This window comes from Rosa rugosa, chromosome 7 (assembly GCF_958449725.1).
Source record: "Rosa rugosa chromosome 7, drRosRugo1.1, whole genome shotgun sequence".
NCBI lineage: Eukaryota > Viridiplantae > Streptophyta > Magnoliopsida > Rosales > Rosaceae > Rosa > Rosa rugosa.
Window position 1 is genome coordinate 6445806 of NC_084826.1, and position 18793 is coordinate 6464598.

Sequence of the window (18793 nt, forward strand, 5' to 3'; positions counted from 1 at the left end):
CTTCAGCACTTGTGAATCATGTTTGCATATGCACATTTCAATGAGAAATAATTCACAGATCTTCTGAAAATGGCAGGAAGATTTTGATTTTATTAAAAATCAGTTTGTTTGTTAATCGATTTGCACCCCCGTCAAACTAGTTATGTGCAGTTATAACGAGAACAAACAATAACCATAAAGATGCAAGAAAAACATCTCCTTAATCATGTTCATTTCATATCAATGGTACATCCATTGATATCCATTCAGAGCAAAATATCTAGCTTTAAATTGAGTTCCATCTATAATTCACACTCCTACATAACAATCCATCAGAACTTACTCAAAACAGCAATACAATCTTCATGGTTAGGTGCTACTTTCCCTTGTCATAAGTTTCTATGTTTTGGGGCTCACATTCTGGACTAAGCAAGCGTACCAGCAGAGCAGTGGACGAGCTCACAGATAAAGCTCCACAAGCTCCCCACCGAAGAGCCCTAGGAACTGTAATTCTGGGACCTGCAGAGGCATAGAACCACAAATGCTATGACTTTTGTTCTATTCAAATAGACTGAGAGACATTACAGCTATTATGAGTTATTTGACGGGGAAGAACAAAAGCACAGGTATTTATTCTTAAACTTGGCATTAAAACGTACGGATCAAAAATATGATATATGGGACTTAACATCATTAAACATGCTTGTATAGACCACTCATAACTAGTAGAAGTAGCATACCATAATGCAATCTACAAAGAATCCAGAATGCTAATCCTCCTCCAACTGTGAAAATCCCAGCAGTCTGTCTCATCAATCTGGAACAAGGTTTGCAATCAGACCTCATCAGCTCGCCATCTGAAAACCCCAAGTAGCGCCTCAATGCCATCTTTCAGTAACTTTCTGTTACAACTCTGAGCTCTCTTCACACACCCAGGACAAGTCAATGGCCTTATCACACTGAAAAATAGTAGTGGCCTATTTCAGTAACCAAATTAAATCTTGATATTTTGACAGTTCAAAAACACAGACTAACTGACACAAACCCAAATACGAGTACACTAATGGGTCAGTTTAAAAATTAAATGTTTTAAAACGTTGAGGCCTAGGCCGAGGCGTTTTCCGGTGATCCTCAGTAAGGCGTAAGCCTTGCGTATAAACGACCTATATTGATGTAATTATTACTCTTATATATACCACATAACATGACATCCTCTCAATTACACTAGTAGTAGTACTAGAACTCATTGTTGCCTGCACTAAACATAACATCCTATCAATTACACATAAACATAACAATCTGCCAAGAATTAAAATATAACAATTTGGGCAGCATATCAATTAAACTTCCTAGTAGACAAGCCTATTAACTATTAAGTATATATATATATATATATATATATATATATATATATATATATATATATATATATATATCAATTAAACAAACTGGGCAGCATAACAATCAGTAGCTTATACTTTTTGAGGAGCATAACAATCTGGACATGCTCTACTTTATTCATTTTCCGATTGACCTTTATCTTTTCTTTTCAATTTTAGAATGTTGGTACTGGTTAGGCTGTTACTGTTGGTTCAAAATGCATTCAGTTTGTTGGCTAAACTGTAATATGAGCACAAAACATCCACACTTTAGGTAGACAAATCGTGAAGTTAACCATTCAGGTGGATCAAGTAAGCCAAGAGATCAATACCTCTCATTGACTGAAATAAAACGCAATAAACAAACAAGTTGTTCACTTTATGCCTCTAACACAATCCACATAGTAAACTCGGGAAGTTTCTAATTAACAACCCGCCATTCTCTGGCTCCCACCCACAACACAACAACAATAGTAACAAAAAGCAAGTCTAATAAAGGCCTAAAGTCTCAACATCTGAGCAAGGAGTCAATTGAAATCTGGGCAGCAAATTTGAAGAATACCAAACAACATCTATGCATTCAGTCAATGATACAAAGCAATTCCGATTCAGTTGTAACAATCAACAATCTTATATTCACAAAGCCTTTGAAAAGCAGAGCCTAAACATTCAAATTGCGAAAATCAATTGGAATCATACCTTCAAATCTTTTGCTGCGAATCGGAACTCCAAGTCTGCAACTCGAACTCCAAGTGCGAAAATAGTCTCCTTTAAAGCCAAATCCTTGAGAAAACTAATGGCGGCGTCTCAGAAAAAGAAAAAAGAAAAAAAAAAAAAAACACACAAGCACAAGTTTTCATCTCAGTGCAAAACTTCAACCAATGATAATCATTTGAACTATCAAGTTATACGCAACTAAATAGTAAATACCACCATATCAAGCTGATTTATATTGCACAAAGTCTTCAACTTTATACATTACCCACAAGCACAACGCTACCATATCACAGTACAATTTCAGTTCAATCTAATTGAAAAGCTATTCAATCTCATTGCGTCAAGTTTTCAAATACCATTCTGTTCAAAACATGTCGACGAAAGAACCCATTTTGACAAAGAAAATACAAATAGATAAGAGAAAAGATGGAAACTTTGTCTGGTACTGAGAGTTTGAGATGGAATTTTTTTTATATAAAATCACCCAAATCCGAGCCATTAGCAATTACAAGGAATTAGAAATGAGACTATTAACAAAGAAAGAACTGGGAGAAACCCAGATAAAGTTTACCTTTTGAGCCAAACAACCCAGAGAATGAGTGACAGACTGTGACTCTGAAATTGTTAGAGAAAGCGAAGTGTCAACAGGGTATAAGCTTAACGGGTGGGGTTTTTAGTGGGCCGGGTCGGGCGAGCTGAAGTGGGACTTCAGGGTGTCTCTGTTTGGAATGACCAATTGACATTAATGTTGCTATGGAAAGATTTTTTTACTGATGCAATGCACTTCTACATGGCTCCAAGTATACCACGTAAGCTATGTAAGACATGGTTATTTTGCTTTGGCATGTCAGTTTCATTGTCAACTTCTGTCTATTTTTACATTTACCACTAGACTACTAGATAATGAAATGTAGGAGTGAGTTTTGAAGTAGGGCTCTTTCATTGAGAAGAAAAGCTTGTATTTAACAAACTATTTGTAATTCATAATAATTGTTTTCATCATTTCGATTTAGACAATTATTTGTCGATGTTTTCGTATTCATTTTGCAAATTTATGATTCCTAAAATAATAGTCTTATAGTGAATTATAATATTTCATCTTTGACAATGAGATATTTGAACTTAAAACTTTATTCAACATTGTGGGAACAAAAAACTATAGTGAAGATTAATCGCATTATTTTTAGAGAATTTCCTCTATAATAATTCCAAACCGTTGGATATTGTTTTCTTGTGCTTCGAACTTAGAACAGTTGTGAAGTTCTGATACGCCTCTGAATTATTGGGAGAACTGGGGAAATATTTCACCTCCCATATTGGCTCTGATTCAGATAGGACCAGAAGTACTTTAAATTTTTGCTACCCCGCTCCTTCTTGCCCATGTCTTGTTATATTTTTTGTGCATCAAAAAAAATGTCTTGTTATATTGGAAACTTCAAGGTAGCTTCCATCTGCCTCGTTAGAGATTATAGCACTTCCGATCTGAGTTTTGGAAGGAAGCCCATTACGGAGGAATTATAGAGCGTAGCTAGTCCTGTGATGTTGATGCTGAGATATTTTTATTGGTCGAGTAAGTAACTAGCACATTTTTATGGACCACTACATATATAATTAGTAGTTTCTGACTTTTGTGGATTACTTGTTCTTCTGGACACTTCAGGCTCATCATCATCATCAACTGGTTATCACCAAACTTAGCTTCTACAACAACACCATCTCCAACTTTCCCAAACCAAACTAGCTGAGCAAGGTTTGAGTTGCTAATTCTTCATGATCATCATGAACAACTAGCTAGCTAGCAATAGTATTTGCCGATTTTTCAGACATGGGTTCTTTTTGTTTGTGTATAATCTTTAACTTACATAAGTGATCAACTTTTTAGTGTGCTTGCTTCCAATTCAACTCTCAGCTTACTGTTTGTAACTATTTTTGATAGATATATCGGAACATGTGGAGTAAATATCTCTTGGTGGCTTTGTGCTTATGGACTTTAATCTGTGCACTGCTTCCTGCTTCCTCTAATGGCCTAGTGAGAATCGGTCTGAAGAAGCGAACCTTGGATCTTCAGACCATCAAAGCTGCCAGAGCAGCAAGGGAGGCAAAATTTAGAGGGACTACTATAAGGGGCGTGATTGATCATAACTATTTGGGTGATGATGAAGATATAGTACCCCTGGAGAATTATATGGATGCTCAATACTATGGTGAGATTGGTATTGGCTCACCACCTCAGAACTTTACTGTCATATTCGACACAGGAAGTTCCAATCTTTGGGTGCCATCAGCAAAGTGTTACTTGTCTGTAAGTAAATTTTGCTCAACTAATTTTTGCTTGTGAAGTTGTGATCTTAAATAATAAAATCTTATATTCCATTATTACATGCCCCAGATTGCGTGCTATTTCCATACTCGGTACAAGTCAAGCAAGTCGAGTACCTATATTGCAAACGGTAATCATCATATGAGTTTTAAGGGGTTTCTAGTGATTTTGTGAAGTTCAGATTATAATGGTTGCCTTGTGGTACAGGAAAGTCTGCTCAAATAACATATGGAAGTGGATCCATTTCTGGTTTTTTCAGTCAAGATAATGTTCTAGTCGGCGATGTAGTTGTCAAAAATCAGGCAGGCTTTTTCTTTGACTTGTTCTTGTTTTTTTCACTTTTAGACTTGATTTGTAGTTTGGCTGCATACTGGTAATGCTTCTAAACCTTCAAACATTCATTTTTATATTCAGGAATTCATCGAGGCCACTCGAGAAGGCAGTCTCACATTTGTCTTGGCAAAGTTTGATGGACTTCTTGGGCTTGGATTTCAAGAAATCTCTGTTGGAAATGCTACACCAGTGTGGTATTTTACTATTTTCGTGTCAAAACCTCATGCTAAATAACTTGAGTCTTTGCCTGTCCTCAAAATTAACCTTTGTAGACTTTTTTGTCTCTTAAAACTACTTTTTTGTCTCTAAAATTGCGATAATGTGTTTGTTTTAAAATTCCAGGTCTACAATGGCAGAGCAAGGTCTTTTAGATGATGAGGTCTTCTCATTCTGGCTTAATCGAGATGCAGATGCAGAAGTTGGAGGTGAACTTGTTTTTGGTGGTGTTGACAAAACGCACTATAAGGGAAAGCATACCTATGTTCCAGTTACTAAAAAGGGCTACTGGCAGGTGGTTAGAATTGGAAGATTTTATGTCTGCAACTCTTACATTATTCCTTGGAAATTATCTATAAGTTGACATCTCTTTACTTCTTTCAGTTCAATTTGGGAGATCTCTTAATCGGAAACCAGTCAACAGGTGACTCAGGATTTACTTTTTCATTCTAATATCATACCCTGAGGAAAACTCAAACTGTAAGTGTCTAAGAATGACTAAACTTTATGATTGTACTCAGGTGTCTGTGAGGGGGGTTGTGCTGCTGTCGTGGATTCAGGAACGTCCTTACTCACTGGCCCAACAGTATGTATTTTCATCTTTTCTACAGTTGTAATATTTTCAAAAAGACTCCAGGCTTGATTTCACATTGTGTCTCTTTTTTCAGTCTGTTGTTACTGAAGTTAACCATGCTATTGGAGCTGAAGGAGTAGTGAGTACAGAATGTAAGCAAATTGTTTCTCAGTATGGAGACTTGATATGGAATCTTCTAATATCAGGGGTGGGTTTTGTTCTCTATCTCTAACCTAATCTGAACCCTTCTATTTTCAACCTTAACATATCCAATATCGGATTTATGGATTATCCATGATCTGCATATCTGCAGGTACAACCTGACCAAGTATGTAAGCAGCTTGGTTTATGTGTTTTGAATGGGGGCCAGTATGTGAGGTGAGGATATTCTGATAGTTACATATATTTTTCCTTTTTTCTTTTTCAATCTTTCTGTTCAAACATAGCATAAGCAGTTTCATGGAGATATATAGTGATCAGTCTAGGAATGTTACTTAAGGTTAAGTAGACCACAAACACTAGAACTGACAATATGATCAGGGTGTAGCTGAAGGGGTTCTTGTCAAAACCTTTAAGCACTTAAACAGCAATGTGAAACATACATTACATTAAATTTCTGACTGTCAAACCCAATTTTGGGCAGTGCTGGAATTGAAACAGTGATCGAAAGAGAAGATAGGGAGGAATCATCTGTTGGTGACACTGCTTTGTGCACAGCTTGTGAGATGGCTGTTGTTTGGGCCCAGAATCAGCTTAGACAAAAAGGAACAAAAGAAAGAGTACTTCAGTACATTGATGAGGTGAGAATCTCTGAATTTTCCGGAACCATCTCATGTTTTTGGAAGCCAAAATTTGAGACAAAATTACAAGTTGGTGCTGGTATTGAACGTAACACTTTTAACAGCTGTGTGAGAGCCTGCCAAGTCCAATGGGAGAGTCGATAATTGACTGCAATAGCATTTCAAGCATGCCGAACATTACCTTCACCATCGGAAATAAGCCTTTTGTTCTCACTCCACAACAGGTTAGATTTGAGATTTACCAGTTATTCTGGTTGTAATTGATGATAAGTTCTTCTATAAATATATTGAGTCTGCAACTATTTGTCATACTTTCCAATTTTTCAGTATGTTCTGAAAACTGGCCAAGGCATTACTGGTATCTGCATCAGTGGGTTTACAGCTTTCGATATACCCCCTCCATCGGGTCCTCTCTGGTATGTTATGGAAACTTAATACTCAAGTTTATAGACATCTGCTTAGGTCCATCTTTACGCAGGCTTGTCAACCTTCATGCAGGATCCTTGGAGATGTATTTATGGGGGCATATCACACAATTTTCGACTTCAGTAACCTCGAGATCGGATTTGCCGAAGCTGCTTAACAACCCCACATTCTGGTTTTCTGTAACTGGTGGTTTTCAGAAACTTTTAAGATGGAGATGTCATAGGTTGTGATCAAAGAGTGTATCATATTCAAATCTCTTCCTTAATGCTTTATAATAAAAATGTATAGATGGTTCCTATCTAAAATTCTTTGCATTGATGCATAAAAAAAATTTAATATATATATAAAGTGCCAATGGTCAAAAATCTCCCTGTAACTGCGGTGAATTGTGATAAACCATGAATCAAGAAACAACATTACAGAATGCAGAAGCTTCATTTAGTCACAAGGAGGGGGGAGGCATAAGCATTGTTTATCCTCATGAGCAAATAGTCTGCACTTATAATAGACAATCTTTATTAACCACATCATTCTTATGCTTCGGTGTATTTGACTTTAATTGGTACACCTATTAAAGGATCTTTCCTCACATCACAACTGCATACAACTGATGGAAACATAAACTGCATAATTATGACACACAAACAATGAAAGCTTCGTAATGGTACAGAGCCGCTGGGCAGTTACAAGCTATGTCACCTATTCTTCATCACTATCATTGCCAAATACTGAGGCCACAGCTACTTTTGCTACTTTTGGCTTCTTTGAAGCACTACCAAACAAGGTCTGCAAAATAGGAGAGAAGTGCCAATATGTTAACGGGCATATTTTTTTCATCAAATGAATTGAATGCATTAATAATAAATGCAGTTTAGTCAATTCCTATGAGTCGATGTAGTTTACTCACAAAGCCTAGACAGTGATATGCAGTTTAGATTCATATCTTCAAATACATAGTTACAATAGATCAGAAACTTCACTTTGGTTTTACCTTAGAGGTGCCGCCACCTTTAGAAGAAAACCCAAATTTCAAGGCCTTCCTTTGATCTTGATCTGCAAGTGCAGTAGCACTTCTCAGTTCAGCAGAACCTGGGGCTGATGCAGATTCTTCTTGCTGTTGTTGTAGCTGCTGCTGCTGCTTACGGGCATCGGCACTCCTTAAATTAAAGAAAAGAAAAGGAATGATAAGTCAATGAGGCTATACAAAAAATAAAATAAAAAATTAATGCATGAATCAGAGAGGCAAAAGATTACATCTGAGCAAACTTTGCCATTTCCCTCTCCTGGCGCTGCTGCTCCCGTTTTTGACGATCATCCCGACTACTTGTACCATGCATTTCTTTCATTTCTTTAAAACGCTGCAAGCCTCAAATTTAAGGGGTTTTCCCATTCAGACCAAATTTGAAACAATCAAGTCAAAGAAAGTGATTGTGACTGTAATCAACATAAACCGCTTACCTTCCTGTGATTATGATCATAGGAGCTCAAGTGAGCTTCAAATTCCACAGCCAATTTGTATTGTTTGTTGCACAGGTCACAGTAGAACACCTTGCGTATTTCTTTCACCTCAGTTTGAATTTTCTGCTCACGTTCTGCTAAAACCTGGATTTTAATGTGCACGAAGCAGGCAGTAGAAGCCACCAGGTAATAAAAACTGCAGGAAATTCTCAAGACCTTCCAAAGTTGATGGTCCCTTATGATATACCATTCCCGTCAAAAGACAGGCATATATGCTATATGCTGCCTTCTGCTATTAAATTTGGGTTTCAGAAAAAGTAGCTTATCAACTTCATTATTATCTAATAACTTAAGTACTTATAGTATCTAAGATTGAAGGCATACCTCCCGCTTCTTTGCATGTTCCTCAGTCTCTTCCATCTCAACATCAAGTTTTCTTCTTTGAATATTTTCTTCTGCTGTAAAATAATCATCTTCTTCTTGTTTTCCAACTCCTAGTTTTGGGTCTCTAATCCCAGATTTTATTGGCTCAACAATTCCTGCAGAACCCGATTAGATGTTATGAATGTAGAACACCAGGGCTACTATAAGCAATACCAAGACTTCATATGTCCCCTACCCGATTAGAAGCAATTAAGCAGTGAGACCAACAATGACAGCAATTAATCCCTTTTAAGGGCCAATCTATCATCACTACTATAAGCAATACCAATACTTTATACGCAGTGAGACCAATAATGATTGCCATTAAAAGGGATTAAAGAAAACTTATATACTAAAGAACGAGCAGCATGTTGTAGCCTTTAGGCACTCAAACAAGTTGACATACAAGTTGTCCATGAAAGAAGGTGGTCACTTACTTTAAAGATATCAATTAACAAACTCAATACACAATCACATAATCATAAATATAATAACAAACCTTGTTCATCTTTACCGAGCCCCTTCCCCTTCCACCCCATTTTCTGGAGAAGCCGAAAACCAATGTTAGATGATGGTAACTGTCTGTCCAATGACGCTTGTTCCACATGTTCCAGATCAACATTTTCTGTTGGCCTTTGATTAATAGGAAGTCTGAATTCCTCTGCAAAATCATCAAGAAGTGACTCCTGATATGCCTGCACCATAAAGTCATTTTAATGCATATCGTTAAATTGGGAATTCCTTGTTGGCCGTAAACAAAAGCCAAACATAAAACTAGCCAAGTACCATATGATTAATGTAGTCTAATGAAATGATTTTTCATGAGGAACTAAATATAATCATGTGAGAACCATAAAACTTGGAGGTCACTGAAAAAAAAAACACCACTTGTTTGGCAAGCCAATTATGCAACTAGGTCATCAGATCTATGATAATAGACACAAGATCCTACAAACCAATAATACAAGTGGCCCACTAGTTACCTGCTCCTTCTCGTGTTGCTGTTTGTCTCGGGTGCTTGTTTCCTGTCTACTGTTATACCACCGGTTGGACATGTCTTGCCTAAACCATCATAAACCAACAACAAATAAAAACTCCAACTCCAAGGTGATGGGCAAATTCATTTGAATCTCAGAACAGAAAGTGAGCAAAACTATGGACAAAACTATGCAAATATCAAAACTTCATAACAGGCACCAAAACACCACTTTATAGTTACTCTTCTAAAATTACGATAAATATGTCTGGGGAGTAGAACACCAAGAATATTTTTCAAAAACAAAAGCTAATGTAGTGAAACCTACTGACCTGCTCTTCATTACCAAGAAAAACTGATATTATGAAAGCTAAAGTGTCAATCTTCTGGATTTCTATCATCTAACTCTTAACTAACTCCCCTAGTATTTAGCCAAATAGTTGAATTGCACCAATAAGAGCAGTAATCAAACCCCTCTCGCTAAGTCCAAATCAATTAAAAGCCACTAACAGAGGAAAAGCAACAAGTATAGCTATAACATGAGAAAACACACACCTATTACAAATATCACCAATACATACATAAAAATCATTACCAACAACAATAGCTAATGTAGTGAAACCAACTGTTCAATTGCCACAAAAACTCCAATTTCTTTTGTCTAACTCTCCTCCTACTAGCCAAATTGCACTAATTTTCTCCTCTCATTCATCCAATTGTAATTAAAAGTTTTTTTTTTTTTGGTCAAGAGAATGTCTTCAATATTATACACATACCAAGCATTACAAGTAAAACCAAAACACGAATAGGTTAAATGGGTATTTACAGAACACTCAAACTAAGCCTAAACCAATAACAATTTGTAACTTGGTCCAAAACCCAAATCAACAATCTTGAAAGATGAATAATTTTAACAACAATTAGATAAGAAAACCTCAAATTCGTGATATTCAGGAACAAATAAGAATCAAAACACCGGTAGCAATAACCTGGTGGAGTTGAATTTGCGAGCTAGAGAGAGAGAGAGAGAAACCCAAAGCTGCTTCCGATCTCGTAATCTGCGGTTTGGTCTATGAAACGGGTTATTATAGTAAAATTGGACGGACTTGGATCCTCGCCCGACTGTACCTGGGTCGCACCCATACATACTGGGCTCAAGCCCAGTATACCTTCATTTCTTTCTTTCCTTTTGTTACTTTTTTTTAATTTTCTAATATTATGGGTTCTCTTATTTTTCACTCGTTTCTTTCTCTTTTCTATAAGCTGCACGGTGTAGAGAATTATGCGTTTTCTACTTTTATGCATCGCACGATTAAGAAAAGCTGAAAAAGTTGGTTCTCGAAACACCTTAACACACAATTTTCAAGCCTGATACCCGTGAATTTGTTTTTTTTTTTTTTTCCTTTTGTTTAATTTGACACAAGTCTTGAGTCGAAATATCATAGATCGGACATAAACTTCCAATTAAGAAAATCCTAAATATAAAAATTGAGTTGAGATTATTGTGGTTTGTCACTTGGGAAACCTTCTAAAAATCACGTTTTACTAATGGTGGTGAGATTATGACACAAAAGAATTTCAATACATAATTTTTTTTTTTTTGGTGAATTTCAATAAATATGAGTGTTAAAAATATATATCAACATGTATAGTCACGAGTGTTCCCAGACTCCAAAATGCACCCCAACCCAGAGACTAGCGCATAGTTCCCGGACAACCTTAGGCTGTAGCCCATCCAAATTTTTTGAAGTTTGTGTTCATACATATATAATTAGGACAAAGTGATCTCAATCTTAACTATAGCCCACCCTATCTAGCCATATTCCTTGATTTTCTTCTCCTTGCAATTAGAGTTTTGTTCTTGTCATTAATTTGTTTTGGATTTCTTGATTTACTTCTCCTTGCAGGCGGTGGATGGCATTGATGATGGCCGTGTGCCGGGAGTGAAGGAGGCAGTTGCAGCGACGGGGATAGGTGCCGAAGGAGGGGAGCTTGGATCATTATGGAGACCCAACTCCAAATGGAGGCCCAATCCAATTTGGGTGCCCAAATCAGTTGGGTGGCCCATATCACGTGTGTGGCCCAACTCAACTCCAAAGCCTAGATCAGCTTGGAAGTATTGGGTGTCCAAATTATTTGAGAATGTTCTTTGGATTATGGCCCACTTGTGGACCAAAATGAGGAGAGCTAATTCTCGAGGGTTTCGTATCTGGGATCCAGGTGATTTGATCCAACAATCTATGTTTATACCCGACACATGTGGTACTAGAGTTCTCTGGAGTATAGGCTTCAAAAAATTTAAGTTTTGTTCGAACTTAGCCTATTTACCATGTTTTCTTTTCATAGTGTATATGCTCGCTTTTGAATAAGTGAGCACTGATTGTCTAATGAGTGGTGCTAGCATGCCACGTCCTAGACTTGCGCATGATGGCAATGGAATGTATGTATCTGTGCCATTCTGGCTTGAGATTGAATGAGAATTGATCTGTTGATTAAAAAAAAAAAAAAATTATTCTTCTATTCTTTTGGAAAGTGGAACTAAAAGAATGAAAAATTGATGTAAAAAATTTTAACTGATTTTTGACCACATGATTTCCCTTTAGAAATGGTTTGATTATATGAAATTTTTTTTTTCCGTTTAATAGTATATGCTCAACTTTTATTTTTATAGTTCTAAAAAAACATGTTATTGAAATTTTAACAAAATTTAAGTTACAAGCTTTTCTTTTCTTTTTTCCTTTGGTAAAGCTGTGCCCTAGTCAACTATGTCCGAGCTCTATAGCGGCGGGGGTTTTGGCAGTTATAATGGCTATTGAGCTTGCTTGGGTTCGTGATTGGAAACACATTTGGTTGGAAGTTGACTCGTCACTTGTGCTAGACTACCTACGCTCTCCTTTACTTGTACCTTGGCAACTTCGTGTTCGTTGGCTTAATTGTTTAAGTTGCATCGCAAATATGACATTTCGATCTTCTCATATTTTTCGTGAAGGGAATAAAGTTGCAGATACATTGGCTAATCACGGTATGTCGTTAACTCAACTAGTGTGGTGGGATGTGCCTCCTTCTTTTATTTTGTCCTATTGTAATAGTGACATTATGGGTCTTCCTCAGTTTCGGTTTTGCTAGTTTTGTTTAATTGTTAGTTTGCTTCGAGAGGTTTTGGTTTTGTATCCCTCTCTTGTTATCTACTTTTTATTTGATTAATTCAACAGAGTGTTAGCTAGGGTACTCCTCTCTTTCACTCATCTTTCAGCCAAAAAATAAAATAAAAACTATGTCCGAGCTCCGTCCCTGCCCCAACCTGTGTCAACTATGTAGTTTTGAAATGGCAACTTAACGTATTGATTTTGAAACGCAGTTACCTACCAGGCTACCAATGCACGAATAAAGTTGGTCTAAAAGAAAATAAACTTCTGATTACTGTACTTTTGCATTCTTTGGAATATTTTTGTTGCTAGCTACTTCTATTTTCCTTTCTTCTTTTCTATAGAAAAGAAGTCTGATTCTATCATGCCAATCTTACTAGTCATCATAAGCTGATCATGATTTAAGGAAGATAATGAGGGCGTCAAAATCATAGACATGCAGTATCTATATGCTAATGTCCAGCTAATCAGATCAAATTAAAAAGATATACTTCTTTTTAAAGAGAGTTGCAAAGCACAAAAAGTACCATAAGGTCTTGAAAGATGAAAGGGAATAATACCAAACCATGTAATTTTGGTCATTTAAAAATCCTATGTGCATTTTTGTTTGCCTAGAAAACATAAATTATTCGATTAGTCTCTGCTATAATTGCCTTCGATCTGGAGGAAGTTACGTCTTTGGGGTTGGGGAAAATACAATTCAGGAAACCTTTTCTCCTATGAAAATCCTAAGTTGCTTCAGTTCTAAACTGGAATGGACATGATATATTACGGCTCCGGCCATTGGTTATCATCTCGTTCTTCTAGGCTTTATAGGTATATTCAAGCATATGATATACACAGACGAAAATGGAAACAAAGGATATGCACAAGATTAAACACAAGACAGATTTCATAAGAGCCAAGAAGAATGGGATAACTATGGTTCTTGTTTGTTGGAGATTTCTATATGTTCTCCTCGGAGAGCTGCAGGGTCACTTCAGATCTGTTGAACAGTGAGACTGCGAGAGGACCAAAGACAAACCAAAACTGAAATTATAGTGAGGGGCAAAGCCATTTACCCTAATCTATGTTTCCCTTTTATCTAATTTATTAGCAAATTAAGGACTAATTACCAGTTATACCATGCTAACACTCTAAGATGATTTTGCTCGACCGTATTACAAAACGGATAATTTTGCTCGTATTACAGTTGTTTTCATGTCTATAACAAAGAAAAACATTCGAGTAGATCAGTGTGCTCATTTGCATCAACATTGGAGTGAGTTTTCCTTCAACAAACTAGTCTCGTATCACATATGTGTCCCTACTTGCAAAGGACTTTCTGTTACTAAAAGGAGATTTGTTTTGCATTAGCATGAAGGCATCAAAGAAACGAGGATATTCCAAGGATGAGCCATAACTAATTGGCTGGAGGCCATTCATAAACTCCATGCCGCGCGTGCCAAATTGGTATCTTCTTGTGTAGTTTTCGTCACTCCCTTCATTTTGATACATTATGGATGTAGAACATACATTGTTGTGAATTCAAAATTAGTCATTAATTTGGAGGGTCAGAAATTTCGCTCGGACAACCCGGAAAGACTCAAAACGATCACCTTCAGTAATCAGAACTTTCATCTGTAAAGTTGTTCTCTATAACTCTGTTCTATAGTAGAGGTTGAAACTTTTCTTTCCGTGTGTAGTAGTATTTCTCAGCTCTTAATAAAAACTTAATTCCTTACCTTGAACAAATCCCCCATTGTTGACTTTGCCAAGGTATACTCCAAATCCTTCATAATTAATGTGCAATCTGTACTACTTTATAAGCATATACTGCCTAACTTCGTATCACTTCGATCTTTGCAGAACTCATTGTTCTATACGTTTGCTTATTGCTTAATCAACAAACATGATTCTGTGATTCTTTGATAAGAATATCAGGTCCCCATTGATTAATAAAAACAATTTGGTATTTTGAAAATCAAGCATGATTCTTTGATCATGAAGAATTAAGGTTGTACGATCTTTCACTAACTCAAGGTATTAATCATTGTCAGATATGGAAGGCTCGGAATAGGCTCAGTTTTGATAATCATCCCCCTATGTGTTGTTCAATTTTGGCATGGATTCGTCAAATTAGTCTGTTTGCTCCTGGTCACTGTAAGGGTGTTTTGGATGCCCAATTATTGTGTTCTCTGGAATTGCTCCTAAACGTGGTAAGGCTCCCAAAGTTCACCATGTTTTTTGAAAATGACCAATTTTTCCTTGGGTCAAAGTAAACACTGATGGTTTGGCGAAAGGCAATCCAGGCCACGCAGCTTGTGGGGGTGTGTTTCGAGATGCCTTAGGTGGTTTTTAGGGAGTTTTTGTCAGTCACTTGGCTGGAATTCTTCCTTCTATTCTGAACTTTATGCTATTATCTTGGCTATCGAAATTGCCTATGCTAGAGGGTGGTTCTATTTATGGTTGGAAAGTGATTCTATTAATGTGGTAGTTTGCTTCTCTTCTAGATCATTTTCTCCTCCATGGAATTTAAGAGTTCGTTGGCGCAATTGTCTATCTAAAGTACATCAAATGAATTTTCGATGTAGTCATATTTTTAGAGAAGGTAATGTTGTAGCTGACAAGATGGCAAATCTGGGAATCTCAAACGCAACGTTTACTTGGTATAATAATCCTCCTAATTAATGAGCTCCACAAGTTTCTACAAGCTGATTGTTTGGGTTTTCCAAATTATCGTTTTTCATAGTGGAAGGGTTGCCTTATTTTTATGGGTGGAAAAAGCATGAAAGATGAGGAGTGCCTCTTTTTCTTGTCTTTCAGTACTATGTTTGTTTTGGAAGCAGTCTTGGCCTAGTCCCCCGCTTCTCAAAGGATCTTAGTTATCTTCTGTACTTTGCAATTTTGTATTTTCTCTTGGCAAGGTTTGGTTTAGCCCCCCTTGCTATGTATCTTGTTTTTCTTGATTATTAATAAATTCGGATAAGGGCGCTGAGTTAGCTCTTATACCACTTCCTTTAAAAAAAATAAAGTATAGATAATATAGAAGCAACTCCTTTTCATTTCATTATCTAGTACTGATCTTTAAAGGTGAAAGAGGAAGTTATAAAATAAAAAATAAAATCATAGAAAAGAACTCAACAATATCATTCCAGTCTTATCGAAAACAAGAATAATTTCATGCTAATCTTACTATTCATCACAAGCTGAATCATCAAAGAAGATTTGGATAGTGAATGAACTCTTTGGCGGTGTCAGATCATAGGAAGTAGTAACCTTCTTATAAGGTAAGTGCAAAGCACTGTTGTATGAGTCCTTACAAAAATTCCGATATAAAGCCCTGAATGGTGAAGAAACGAGAAAGCAAAGCATGGCTACCATCAATATTCATCAAAAAGGAGTTTTAATACAGCGCTGCTCACTTGAGTTTGTTTCAGAAGTGAAACGGATTTCATGTGGTCATGCTACAAGCAATAGTAAATTCAAGTTCATTTCGCAAAGAAATGATGCATTCACAACTTTGGAAGGATCCATTCAATTTCACAAGTCTTTGAACCCCTAGGGAGCCTTGAAAATATCTGCCACAACTCCATTACTGATTCTTGACAGAAATTAGAAGTATGAATTGTCACCTTGTTCAAAACCTTCCCGTGCTTCAACAAGTACCCCGCGACTTCCATCTCATCTATCCGTCCTCGAAATCCCCGTATGTAAATAGTCTTTAGGCATGACAACAAACAAATAGGAACAACCTCGGGAGGAAACCATTCATGTACCAAGTCATCTTCATCATAATTGTCAGAATTGTCAGAATCATAATCATATTTATCAGGATCGTCTATATCACCATCAGGATCGTCTATATGAGCGCCATGAGCACGGCAATTGATGTTCTAAAAAGCATTAAACAATAATATTGAAAATTATATATCAGTACCATTTAGCATATGTAAATTCAAGGCAACATTTGGCATGTGCAAAATCTCATGGACTTACATTCTCCAACAGAAGATATTCCAGATTGGGTGACGCATTGAGAAAAATTGGCAGTGATTGCCAAGAGCAGCAAGTTTGAAGACGTAGCTCCAACTGGTTCAAATTATTGAACCTAGGCATAGCATATTGATATGCAATGTCAGGATCCTTCACAAGTGGCAGATGAATAAAGATAAAAGTTAGATATTTCCTCAGCATAATATAGAATTTCCATGGATAAAATACAGAGTTCAAAAAATGCTATATAGTGAACAAGTTAGAGCATACTTACCCCCACAATTGAAGCTAAAATTGACAAATATTTGACATTCACGATTTCTGCAAAGAGCTTATGTATACGATCAGCAAAATATAGGTTCTCTCTCGCATGCAGACCTTTGAATTTAAGCTCAACTGTGCTTAGCGATTTTACATTCTTCAAAGAATAGCTTGCCAAAAGGTACTCGACATTGAACTTTTCAAGGTTTGGAGCATTAGCATTAACAAAAATTTTGTACTCATACCCTCCATCCGTAGCATAAGGGTCATCCTCTGGAACAGCACAGAATTTTATCTGTAGTCTTTTGAGTTTAGGAGCAGAGATAGTTAAGTTCAAAACTTCATCATCTCTAAGTCTTCCGAGATTTCCATGTATAATTAAATCTTCAAGTGCAGAGAAACAACATGAAAACAGTTTTGCCACTGTATCGACAGCAACAGGATAATATACCTGAACATCAAGGTACTTGAGACTTGGAAAACAACTCGAGTTAGGAGGAATAGCAATAACATGATCTGTTAGTATCAGCTTCAAAACTACCAGTGTCTTGCAAATGAAAATGCTTGTAGGCAACTTAAGACACCCTTCGTAGGAATTTGAGGGTGTGGTATAAAGATCAAGATTAAGTTCGACAACATTGCGCCTAATGGCAGTGCAAACCCAAGCATCAATACGATCAAAATAATCTTCGATTCCAAGGCAGATAAGACTGAATTTATGAATGTTTGACAAGTTACGGAACAGAAGTACTCGATCAACAAACCCGGCTTGACGCACATGTTCATCTGAGTCATATTTCGGTGAAGATACATATACCTCTAGATTCGGAACATAAGTCCACACATTGTTCCATCTATGAGATAATAGGCAGGTCTTTACAGCATCTCTTGTTTCAAGTAATGAGATAATGTGGAAAAGAATTGCATCTGGCAATCCACTGATCCTATCTTCAATACATGCTTTAAAAAGCTTTGAGTTTGAACCCATTCAGGATGTGATACCCTATTTTGGAAACAGATAATGTGTTACAGTTCAAAACCCAAATAAAACATGAAGCTTTAGTGACTGGGAAACAAGCCTACATAAATCTATGCCTCTATGACACTCGTGAATCTGGATTCTGGAAACAGAATTCTTTTTATATGGGTCAGTTCTTATTGAAATAAATATATAGCATTTGGGGTTCCATTGAACAGCAAGTATTATAAGATTTCCATCGTCTTTTCATTTCGTTTTGCTAGGTTTTCTTGGTATCCAAACAGAGGATATATACAGGTACAAAACTGAAAACAAAGGACATGCCAAAGATTAAAACTTTAACAATTTCAGAGCAAAGTTCAAAGATTTAACAAATCTCAGAAGAGCAAAGAAGTTACCTGTATTGCTTTTGTTTAGTGGGTCACTTCAGTTCTACCTTTCCGTTGATGGTGAGAGTTACTGTGAGAGGCTGAGTGCAAGGACATTCATTCCCACTCTTCTATTTTACCTTAATAATTTTGGGCCTAATATCAAGTTACCCCTCTAAATTGAGAATTTAACACCTCGCCCCTCAACAATAAAAAGTCTTAAATTTGTTATTCATGTATCGAAATGGACCAGTTTAGTCCAATTTTAGTCCCTTTGCCAAACTATCACAAAAGATAGAATTACGGGTATACGACTATACATGTCTTGGATTATCAGTGTATTTGATTCAACAGTAACGTGAGTATTTTTGATTACTTGCTACAAGTACTTTAATAAATTATTTATCCCATGACCAATTAGGATAACAATATTGTGTAACTTGAACGATCATATTGTAAAAAA

At 36.5% G+C, this 18793-nt stretch overlaps 4 protein-coding genes across 9 annotated transcripts; 1 reads left to right on the forward strand and 3 right to left on the reverse strand.

Moving 5' to 3' along the window:
- Nucleotides 1-244: 244 nt before the first annotated feature.
- On the reverse strand, nucleotides 245-2712 carry LOC133723413 (uncharacterized). Of its 2 annotated transcripts, XM_062150241.1 has the most exons (4): nucleotides 2647-2712; nucleotides 2058-2151; nucleotides 720-938; nucleotides 245-498 (listed from the first exon to the last, which is right to left on the reverse strand). In XM_062150241.1, exons 3-4 carry the CDS (start codon nucleotides 865-867, stop codon nucleotides 356-358), a joined length of 291 nt encoding a protein of 96 aa, XP_062006225.1. In that variant the 5' UTR covers nucleotides 868-938; nucleotides 2058-2151; nucleotides 2647-2712; the 3' UTR covers nucleotides 245-355. The 2 variants fall into 2 exon arrangements, with proteins under 2 accessions (XP_062006225.1, XP_062006224.1); XM_062150240.1 differs by having other exon boundaries at nucleotides 2058-2699.
- Nucleotides 2713-3398: 686 nt separating this feature from the next.
- Nucleotides 3399-7049, forward strand: LOC133723411 (aspartic proteinase-like). 3 transcript variants are annotated; one of them, XM_062150238.1, is made up of 15 exons: nucleotides 3399-3645; nucleotides 3736-3919; nucleotides 4012-4377; nucleotides 4465-4525; nucleotides 4603-4697; nucleotides 4810-4922; nucleotides 5071-5239; nucleotides 5329-5368; nucleotides 5466-5530; nucleotides 5613-5726; nucleotides 5832-5896; nucleotides 6162-6318; nucleotides 6423-6542; nucleotides 6646-6734; nucleotides 6817-7049. In XM_062150238.1, the coding sequence occupies exons 3-15, from the start codon at nucleotides 4024-4026 to the stop codon at nucleotides 6899-6901; spliced, it is 1527 nt and encodes a 508-aa protein (XP_062006222.1). In that variant the 5' UTR covers nucleotides 3399-3645; nucleotides 3736-3919; nucleotides 4012-4023; the 3' UTR covers nucleotides 6902-7049. The 3 variants fall into 3 exon arrangements, with proteins under 3 accessions (XP_062006222.1, XP_062006221.1, XP_062006220.1); XM_062150237.1 differs by having other exon boundaries at nucleotides 3402-3645; nucleotides 3736-3825; XM_062150236.1 differs by lacking the exon at nucleotides 3399-3645 and having other exon boundaries at nucleotides 3669-3825.
- Nucleotides 7050-7233: 184 nt separating this feature from the next.
- Nucleotides 7234-10763, reverse strand: LOC133720835 (uncharacterized). 2 transcript variants are annotated; one of them, XM_062147317.1, is made up of 8 exons: nucleotides 10591-10763; nucleotides 9609-9687; nucleotides 9125-9320; nucleotides 8587-8741; nucleotides 8203-8346; nucleotides 7999-8102; nucleotides 7736-7898; nucleotides 7234-7530 (listed from the first exon to the last, which is right to left on the reverse strand). In XM_062147317.1, the coding sequence occupies exons 1-8, from the start codon at nucleotides 10746-10748 to the stop codon at nucleotides 7444-7446; spliced, it is 1086 nt and encodes a 361-aa protein (XP_062003301.1). In that variant the 5' UTR covers nucleotides 10749-10763; the 3' UTR covers nucleotides 7234-7443. The 2 variants fall into 2 exon arrangements, with proteins under 2 accessions (XP_062003301.1, XP_062003300.1); XM_062147316.1 differs by having other exon boundaries at nucleotides 7736-7901.
- A 5325-nt stretch (nucleotides 10764-16088) lies between these two features.
- Nucleotides 16089-18450, reverse strand: LOC133723893 (FBD-associated F-box protein At5g60610-like). 2 transcript variants are annotated; one of them, XM_062150762.1, is made up of 4 exons: nucleotides 18361-18450; nucleotides 16997-17986; nucleotides 16726-16872; nucleotides 16089-16622 (listed from the first exon to the last, which is right to left on the reverse strand). In XM_062150762.1, exons 2-4 carry the CDS (start codon nucleotides 17969-17971, stop codon nucleotides 16242-16244), a joined length of 1503 nt encoding a protein of 500 aa, XP_062006746.1. In that variant the 5' UTR covers nucleotides 17972-17986; nucleotides 18361-18450; the 3' UTR covers nucleotides 16089-16241. The 2 variants fall into 2 exon arrangements, with proteins under 2 accessions (XP_062006746.1, XP_062006747.1); XM_062150763.1 differs by lacking the exon at nucleotides 18361-18450 and having other exon boundaries at nucleotides 16997-18153.
- Nucleotides 18451-18793: the final 343 nt, after the last annotated feature.